General features: G+C 41.6%; 1 protein-coding gene across 13 annotated transcripts in view; it reads right to left on the reverse strand.

Annotated features, from left to right (window-relative positions):
* syngap1b (synaptic Ras GTPase activating protein 1b) overlaps positions 1-5251 on the reverse strand; it is a 180699-nt gene extending 175448 nt beyond the window's left edge. For 5 of the 13 annotated variants that reach the window (XM_065958261.1, XM_065958260.1, XM_065958259.1 and 2 more), the window contains exon 1: positions 4923-5245. In XM_065958261.1, the coding sequence (XP_065814333.1) occupies positions 4923-4944 (22 nt within the window). In that variant the 5' untranslated portion in view covers positions 4945-5245. Of the gene's footprint in view, positions 1-4922 lie in introns of all 13 variants that reach the window. The other 8 variants (XM_065958267.1, XM_065958266.1, XM_020640399.3 and 5 more) reach the window with 5 other exon arrangements.
* Between the last annotated feature and the right edge of the window lie 5277 nt (positions 5252-10528).

A 10528-nucleotide genomic window follows, 5' to 3' on the forward strand; every position in this document is an offset into this window, starting at 1 on the left:
AGAATGACACCATATCTGGATTTTACCTTTGCCAAAAATAAACAATTCAGAGTCTTCAAATGTGAGAAATTATCTTCTCTGTACGACTACAAAAGCAGCCTAAGTCACACTCTATGCAGATGACGCACTATACTATCGGGGGTCTTGAATACAAATGGCCCCAACGGTGATAAACAATGACTCTCTTGTGAATGATCATGTCACGGTCAGATCTCGTCAGGGGCATCAATATTTCCACCAGTTACATTATCAATGAGTCTACACGGTCACAGTCCCAGGTGTAACACATATTTTTTACACTGCCGATGTCAGAGATTGATTGACCTCATGAGCATCACAGACCTCCAACTGTCTGCCAGACAATCATGTTTAAACAAGCTTAGTGTGTGACTGCCATGCATCAACCTGTGTTTCCTTATTTAGTACGACACCTGGGAATGGTAATTAATATGTAAAACAATCTGTGATTGCACTCAAATGAAGGCCTGTTTAACGCTGGTGGTACGAGTGAAATTTCCTCAATATCTTGCCATCAGTGTCTTTCACCAGCTTTGGGGACACTTAAAAAAGCTGAAGGCACAGTCTGGTTTTGACATTTAGAAGTGCTGACTTCCCACATCTAGAGGGGATCTGAACAGAAAATATTAAACGTCCCTGAACTTGGACAGGACGTTCTTTGATTCGCCAAACATCAGATCTCGACAGATCTGTCAACACGAGAGGAGACGCTCTCGTGCTGAAGTATGCAGCCCTACACGTGTGATTAAATACCAATCACTTCTCCCGAATTGCTCATCACCGGTCGTCTGCAGCGCTAATTCTACACAACACTTGAAAAAGCCGGCAGCAGACGCATCTCCAGTACACTCAGCATCCCACTGGAGAATGAATGGGCTCTCTCCTTTGACAGATCATCTAGTGCACACAGGGGCTAGATGAAGCTCGCGCATGCAGTACAGTAATAGCCTAACAGATGATGGTTCTTGGCACAGCCTGAGTGGTGGAGGGGTGTAAGACAGTCCCTTATGTCACATGGGAGAAAAAGAGGGAACAGGAAGGAGGGAGAAGAGGAGTGCTGCAGTGCATTGGTGGTGGTGCTGTCTCTTTAACTATGACCATGCTTGACAGAAGCTGCTGTATCAAACTACTGTAAAATCGACAAGGCCAGGGATAGCTCAGCGGCTGGCTGCTTGCTTCCATAGTGTCCATCTGCATTCATGGGTAGAGCCATTGTAGAGGAGGGAAAAGAGAAGGGAGAGAGAAGAGACGGTGAGGAGGTAGGAGAGCATGTGTGTGTGGATGTGTGTGTGGCTCAGCATAAGGGGGGGGTCGACCACAGCGGAGGAGAGCGAGAGAGAAAGAGGAGAAGGAAGAGAAGGAGAAAGACTGAAAGGAGGTGTGAGTGTAAGAGAATAAACGAGGGAGGAAAAGATAGGAAGGCCCATGTCTGCAGCTGCTGCTGCTGCTGCTGCCTGCCTCCCACTAACTGCCTGTTCATGTGAGCCGGTACTTGGCATGACTGCAAATGGCTTGCCTGGTACATTAGCTTAACACTCTCGTCAACGTGGGCTCAAATACATCTGCAAGATCACTGAGGGATTTTATTTTTTAATTTTTTACCCGTGCTCCCCTTGTCGATCTATATCTCATTCCAAATCAATGTCACACCAATATAAGCCATCTTACCACATATTCCCTCTCTAGGTGTTGAGTCACTGTGCGGCAATAAATATCACACAGCGTTACATAATCGTCTTGAGTAACCATGGAGCTTCTAATGTATAGGCAGACAGAGGCATGTAGAAAGTGTGTGTTTTTAGTGTATGGAGCTTGAGGGTCAAAACACACGCGATGGCTGCGGGCAACAGTCATTTAAGTCTCTGATTATCTTCCAAACAATCGTTTAGTGTATAAAATATTATTTACAGGTTTTGGTGCTGCAACAGAGCCGTAAACAGAGTTCAGCCATCATTACACCTTTCTTCTCTTGATCAGTAACAGCGTAATATTGGTGTCCATATGTGTGAGGTCACGTTGCATTAGGGGGGTGTTGGGGAAGCGCAAGAGTGTGAGCTTCATACACACACACACACATTTAGGCACGCAAACACACACACCGCTGCTGCGACTTGAAGGCTCCAGCTTTACACATCACCCCCGTCTTCCCGCCTCTGTTACTACCTCCAATGGCGGATCAGGGACGGAGCGTCTTCACCCCACCATTCTGCCTGTGTGCGTTACACATTGCAGGCGAGACAAACCCAGGCGTACATGTAAGTATATCCAACCTTCAACTGGCAGTGCGTGAGAGCCAATAGTGAAACAACTCTCAAATTCTAAAGTGTCCTCCATAGATGGCGTATCTGGACCAATCAAATGGCAACAACAAAAAAAGCAGACAAAAAAAGATATTCAATTACATAAAAGTGAAAATACAACATCTTTTTTTTATGCTTTTGATGCAGAAACATGCAAATAATGCTTCATGTTTATGTGTTTCTTTGCATACATGCTGTCAAAAATATTTGCTGGTTTGTTTCCGGACTGTTTTGGCACCATTACAAAAAAGATAATACAAGAACTTGAAGATCATATAATATAAATTAGATGAGCGATGTAATGCTAGAAACAAGCGAGGGTTGACATATGCCTTCTCCACATTTCAGAAACATAGAAACTTTAAGATTATTTAAAGCACATTACCTTCAGAACCTACTATTATCAGATAAACAGCAGTAAACGGTTCCTTCTCAATTAAGGGAACAACTGAGTAGGTTTTAGGGGAATCACAGGAACTTTAAGATTATATAGTTTCAAAATTTGCAGCAGATAGCGGTGGAAAAGAAAACTGGTTTGAATCTTCCATCTCCGCTGAGGGTGCATTTTTAAATCCTACTGCTGCACTTGTGAAGTTAAAACTGTAAAAAAAAAAAAAAAAGCGAGTGCCGATTTGTGTCTCCCCACATTGATATGCCATACCATCAGGCTTACTGCTAAACCCTCAGCAGTTGTACCAAATAGGAGAAGATAAACACTGCTTAGCTCCGAAAACAATGTTTTCTGAAAAGAAACATCACTGTGCGATCACAGAGAAAGAGCACCATCAGTGCCATCGCTGGCAGGTTTTGAAGGTGCAGCACTGTGCACACAATTTCCTGGCAATGACTCCTAGAGTGGGCTCACATACACACACACACACACACATACACACATGCATGCACACACACACACACACACACACACACACACACACACACACACACACACACACACACACACACACACACACACACTCGCACACAATGGAAGAGCATCTCACCAACATTATGCAACCAACTTCCATAGCTGCACTTGCACAAGGGGGCATTTTAGCCATTATCTGCTTTGCTCGGAGGGAATAAAAAAGCAGAGTGAAAAAGAAGCCGAGCAGTTAAATTCGGTCTCTCTTTTCATGTGCAGCTCAGTTGACGACTCTGAGGTCACGCTGAAGCCCAGGAGCTGAGAGTTGTGGTTTTTCGGGGTCGAGATTAGTCTCCATTTTGACGGCACCCATATTGTTCCACAAGGGGTTACAGGTCTGTGAGTGTGCGCGCGTATCCACACATGAAAGGAGCACTCTCTCCCTCACCCGAAAACAGTCACATGCAGCACACCTCCACTCTCTCTTGAACCCACACACTGACTAAACTGACGCTCTCTCTCTCTCTCTCGCTCGCTCTGTCACACTCATACACTTCCTCCCCATCCCTACAGTTTTTTGGCATCTAGCCTCCCTCGATAACAGGTATACTCACACAAACCACGACACCCTCAATCCTTCACGGTTGCTCCAAACTTTGTGCTGGGCGTTTCATCCGACTCGAACGGCGCTCTTTTTTTTTTTCCATCCAAATTAGCCTCTCATAATCTCTCTCTCACACACACACACACACACACACACACACACACACACACACACACACACACACACACACACACACAAACACATACACTGCAAATTTTGACTGGATGGATTTGAGGCAGCTCACTGCAGCACGCCTGCTCACATATAGCATTAGTCACAGTTGCAGTGCAATGATACCAAGGGGAATCTGCCTTTACCGTATACACTGAAGCGCCTTTCACCCACTCACACTTGAGTATGGAGGAAGAAGTAGCCTCTCAATCTGGTCATCTACATATTTTAATGGGCCAAAGTTTCAGACTGTCCATTCAGGCTATTGGCAAAACAAAAATGCATTTCGAAAGATGTTACATAAAACTACAAATCCCAATCTTAAGATTTCATGATAGAAATCCTTAAAGAAGTAGAAAAAAAAAAAAAAGCAGCCTCAAGGAATGTCTATTGGAAAATAACAAGATTTTTACACCAAAGAACATATTCAGATCATTTGGCAGTATAAAGTTCATTATATATAAACAGCAGAGACATGATACATTACTTATAGGTAACATGTTTACACCACTATATAATAACAGGAATATCTCTGTGATATTAGAGATTTTTTTTTTTTTCTCATCATAGTGGTGCAGCTGCTCTCCTACAGAGGAATGCACTTGCAAGAGTAGACCGTGACACCAGCACACATGCCTTAATACAATACTATAATTGCCGCATGCACAGGTCCATACAGACACACGCTGCGCTTGATCCGTGTGTGTTTGTGCGGGAGTGTGTGGGCATCTATCTAGAAAGCACTCCAGGCTATTTCTATGCACCTGTCGGCTATGGTGCGTTTTGATATGCCTAATGCACATGATAGTGCCAGGGAGACAGAGGGAGAAGAGATGAGAAGGGGAAAAGAGAGCGACAGAAAGAGAGAGAGAGAGAGGGGATGGTGAGGAACGGGGGAGGAGGACAGAAAATAAAGATGCAGTGGATGGCAAAAAAAAAAAAAAATGAAATATTTGCTCTGTCTTACCTTGAAAGGGAACATAGGACATGTTCCAACGGCATTGAACGTAGGGCTGTGCGTCTCGGCGGTCTCTCGGTGCTCAGAAGTAACGTGGAACCAAATTAGAAATCAATCTGGGAAAAAAAAAAAAAATTAAAAAGAAAACACGCGATATAGAGAGCTGATCACAGTTAAAGCCGAAGGAGAGGCCAATATTCCGCTGTTATAAAAACTGGCATCATAATCCACGACCGCTTATAAAGCGCCCGGTTCCCGGTGCATTTGAAAAAAAAAAACACAGGATGCAGAAATATGTGTATGTGTGTGCGTGCGTGTGTATTCGTGTGTGTTTATTTGCACGCTGCTGTTGAGGTGTGAGGGTGAAACACGAGTGAGTGAGTGTGTGTGAGCGAGAGAGAGAGAGAAAGAGAGAGAGAGAGAGAGAGAGAGAGAGAGAACGAGTGAGAGGGGGAGAGAGAGAGAGAGAGAGAAGGGGGTGGAGGACCGAGCACGCGCGCGCACATTAGCGTGGTTCAGTGTGTGCGTGTGTGTGTGTGTGTGTGTGTGTGTGTGTGTGTGTGTGTGTGTGTGTGTGTGTTTGGGGAGCGCGCACACGTTTAACACAATAACCATAACCTATCTTTAGCCTATGCATTTAACATTTATTGCTCGTCTCCGAAGAAAGAAAGATGTTGCAGTGTTGCAGTGAGTGTTCATTTACTGTACTGCTTCAGGCAACAGCACAGTGTGTGTGTGTGTGTGTGTGTGTGTGTGTGTATGTGTGTGTGTGTGTATGTATGTGTGTGTGAGTGTGTGTGTGTGTGTGTGTGTGAGATGCCCTAAAGGTAGTCAATAAGTTTCACACACCGTCATTTACGCAGTATAGGCATATGCTGTGAATTGCCTCGCTTCTATATTAAACATTAGGCCTACTTTTTTATAGCACATTTTATAAATTAAATAAACAAAACTTTTGATTACATTTCTTTTAACGTTTTCAGTGTGAAATTAGGCAACGTCATGTATTCATTCATTGCCTTTTTAATGTAGGCCTATGTCTTCTTAATTGAAAGATTGGCATAGAAAATAGATGTGAAGTGATTTCATCTTTAAATAAAATATTTAAATTTCCCTTTTACAAATAATGTCATTAATTGTTTTTTTTATTTTTTATTTTACATTTCCCTCCATGGGAACCCGCATTGATATCTTATAGGCTGGCCTACCTGTTGAAAACAAGCTAAAAACGAGCTTTCTGACAGCTACCGACAAACTGAAAAATAAAACAACAGTTTCGCACAATTAAAATTGTCTCCTTCTCGACTACAACTGCCCAGGTTCACATGTCGTCCTCAGTTAAAAAAAAAAAAAAAAAAAGAGATAATCATCATGCGACGTCGGACCAAAACAGGAACTGCACGTTTATGGAGCTGCATCGAAGAGGGGAAACTGTAGAGCCAAAATGGCGCCATGTGTTTGAGTGTGCTGCCTTCGGGCGACGTTGGAAACACAAAACGCTTTAGTTAAGCGAACATTCAAAAACATTAAAATTGGTTTAACGTTAAGTATGAACATAATGCCTAGGTCGTCATGTTGTGGTGTTATCTTGTGATTAAAAACATGTGGGTTCTTCAGTTTACCTTTAGTTAGCCTATGTTCTGTTCAACTTTGCCAAACGTTAACTGTCACAACCAGAGAGTAGATGCTTAACTGGCTGTAGCCAAACATTTGGATGGTCAGAAATTAAGTAAAAATATGTTAGTGTTCAGGGGAGCAGCCTTTGTATATTTCTTGACAGCTTTTAGCTGTAGCCTACTCACATGTCTGACAGCATGCTGTCCGTGTGTTCCTGATTTAAACACGGTGCACATGTGTTCTGGTTGACTTTAAACCCCCAAAACAACCTGAAATGTGTACACTCTAAACATAGGCTACACTACACTTTCAAGTGCAGGTGATCTTCAGTGCTGCACTCCACAGCTTCAGGGAGACATTGAACGCAGCACAGTGCAGCGCCTACCTTTGCTGTGTAAGTTGATAGGTAGTCGCCCCCTTGCGGGTCAATTCTGCAGCTGCAGTTGCTGTAATGCAATTAAACCCGAATTAAACCAACTCAGTAGCCTTCTATTCCAGAGTCTGTTGGGGCCCTAAGCAAAAATTGATTATCGGCCCCTCCAGCCAGCGTTCATCACCATTATGTCTGGCAGTGCCCTGATGCTTACTCGTCTTTGTATTTTTTTCTCTGTCTTTTTTCCACTCCAACACAGATCATTTGTCTTTATTTTCATTCAATTTCATTGACAAACTTTATGCATGTGATGTTTAGCAGGAGGGGGGGCAGATAGACAGGGAGAGAGAGAGTAGTCATAGTTATTAAATCACAGGTGTCATTAATAAACGTGGGCTCTGAAATTACATTGAGACCATCTGCAAAATATAAGAACTCTGAAACCAAAGCTGAAAATGAAGCAACCATTCCTCCAATCATTTAAACATCTGCTTTTTACAGTAATAAATCAAATTGTGTTTTATTGACAAGCCTGCAGCAGGCAATGACCACAGGACTAAAAAAAATGACTCTCCTCCGACTGGCAGAATACCAAAACACCAAGAGCTGTTGACTCTGAAAGCTTTTCAATTGAATTATAATTATTATGTTTAATTATAATGCTTCATGCTGTAAACACAACTTTGACTAAATAGCTGCCATCTATGATGTCTATCAAATTTAAAGGGTTGGAGCGGAGAAGATTTGGAATCATATTTTACTTCTGATATTATATATCATGTTGAAAGACTTTAAGACTTGTTTCATTGAACATAACAACATCAGTTTACTGTGCAAGCATCTGATACAAAGCATCAGTGTTTATAAGGAACCCATACTTACCATCCTGTTTGAAGAAGGTTTTGAGCAACACAGGTATGACACACAATATAAATGCAGGTGTCTCTATAGAAGAATATTAGGGATGGTCCAAACTGTCTCCATTAAGAGAAGACTGATTGTCCAAAAAAGGTTTTGCACGTTGCAATGCGACAGTTACTTATCGAGGCCCGTGTGCTGACTGCACTGGAGTAGCTAATGTAGACAAATTTAGGCAGGGGTGTGGTATTAATCTTAGGCGTGATTATTTAGCTCTATCATTCATCCTGAAAACTCAATGGAACTGGCACAAACACAAAATAAACATCTGTCTTTCATGTTGGCAGCAGTTGTACATTTTCTACCTAAATAAAGTAGTTAATCTTTCCTGCAGGACACATTTGGCTGTGACACAATTTATCCTCTCCTCAGACTCATTAATGGAGATTCTCACCAACATTGTTTGAATACAGCCGACAGTGTTAATGATCAATGATAGAAGAAAATATAAAGATCATTCTACAAAGGAAGTAGTATCTTTCAGATGCTTTTTTGAGGTTTCCATGCGGGCAACTCTTTGTAAATTTGTGGGATAAATACATTTAATATTTTCCCTCCCGAGCTCTCTTGCCTCGTAGGTTCCTCTGGTTGCTGTGGATTTACACACTGTAAGATGGAACACTAATTTCTGTCGTACTAATCGTCATTTCTTTCTCTAACTGGATGTTGGGTGAGGGAACTTCCTGGTTTGAGCAAAAGGCATGGCCTTCTTCTTCTTCTCTTTGTTTTTTTTGGGAGCTATACAGTGAAATGTATCTGCAGTGTCCACCTGTAGTGATCTCTCTAAAATGACTCAGGCACATTTACCTGGGTTTGCACAGTTCCTTCCTTCAATGTGATGTCCATTTCCTCCCCTGTGATATAAACAAAGCCCAGAAATCTCCTGGCAGCATTCAAAACCATTTTAATATATTCTGATTTAACCTATTTATCTGCAGAGTTTATGGCAATAGAGGTAAATGCTAGAAAAGGTTTTTTTTCAAGGTGTATGCGTTCTGATGTAGGGGGGAATTTCAGTTCAATTAGTTTTTCTTAGTATGTAGTTAACTCAACGTCAATTTTGTCTACCCCTTGAGTTTGATGTGGTTTGATGTGGTTTGGCCAAACCACTATAAAGGTTCCCTTTTGTGTCATTGTGTTAGGTCATATGAAAAACAAAAACAGAACCTGAAGGAGGAACTGGGGAAGACTGGAATTCACTATAAAACCCTGCTGACTATATGGCCAGCAGACAAGTTTTCTTTGAGTTCAATAAACTGACTAGAGTAGTGGATACTGGGAATTGAATTCCTGTGTCTTGCACCACACTGTGGCTCAGTGGTAGAGTTGGTTGTATCTCAACCAGAAGATCAGCGGTTCATTCCCCCGCTCCTGCAGCTACATCTCCTATGTGTCCTTTGGCAAGACATTCAACACCAAGTTGCGTCTGTTGTTTTCTCAGTTGCATATAAATGTGTATGAATGGGATTAGTTAATACTAATCTACATAGCAGCCTCTACCGTAAGTGTGTGTAAATGTTTAGGTGAGACCTGCGCTGTAAAAGTGCTTTGAGTAAAAGAAAAGCACTATACAAGCTCAAGTCCATTTACCATTTGATTACTAACATTAGGAATAGATTTCTGCAGTACAGAGAAAGAGATGAAACAACCCCTCTGAGACATGTTTACAGTGATTGTACAAAACTCCAGCAGTGATAAATAATATTATCCAAATCAATATATATAGCTCAGGATTGGGTTTGCACCGACTTCCATGCACCTTCATTGTTTTCACTTGTTAATGTGTCGTTAAGCCTCCTGATTATTTGATTTCTCTGTTGTACATGGTGTACCAGCAGATCGAGTTTCCTCCCCTCCTGTAATGGTATGTTCTCTCTCTTCAAGCCAATAACTTATTATTTCATGCATAAACACATTTGAGACTGTTTCTAATTTCACATGTTAATTGCTACTGAAGTTATTAAAGAATCTACATAATTTATATGTCTTGTTAAAATTAGATTGAAACACATTTTGATTTTTGTTCAAAAAAGAGTGACTCACTAATCAAAGAGGATGATAAATAAACAGTGTGGCAGGGTAAACATGCATCTGATTGGCTATTGCTCAGGAAGACTTGCATATAAAATGTGTGATCACTCATAAATCAGTTGCTATTTATGATACTTTCAAACTAATGTGTCACATTTTAAAGTTTAAGCTCCTAAGTGTGCTCTACATAACTTTGATAAATACAGGCTCTGTTCTTTGTGGTAGTTCGAAAAAAGTTTGGTCAATATGAGTTTTGGGAAAACAGGCTATTATATACTGTTTGACCGTAAAACTCGTAAACTCACGACTCAATAAAAACATCTTTGCTTTTTTCATTTAGAAAACTGTTTTTGTCCCCCATGTGTTCCACAAGGCTCAATCCTAGGACATCAAATATTTTCATTAATTCCAAAAAGATATTACTGGTGCAAATTCCGTTCAAGTTTAAAGTGGCATGTCAAAATAAATCAAACTCAAGCCATGGTTATCTATACCACTTGTCCTGTTTGGGGGGCGGGGGGGCTTGAGGCAATACCAGATGTCATTGGGCAAGAGACGGGCTACACCTTGGACTATGTCAATCCCACGGCCGACATACAGAAACAGACTAACTTTCATGTCTAGTCTTACACCTGCGGGCAATTTAGAATCACCAATTCACCTGACAAGCATGTCT

This window comes from Labrus bergylta, chromosome 8 (genome assembly GCF_963930695.1).
Source record: "Labrus bergylta chromosome 8, fLabBer1.1, whole genome shotgun sequence".
NCBI lineage: Eukaryota > Metazoa > Chordata > Actinopteri > Labriformes > Labridae > Labrus > Labrus bergylta.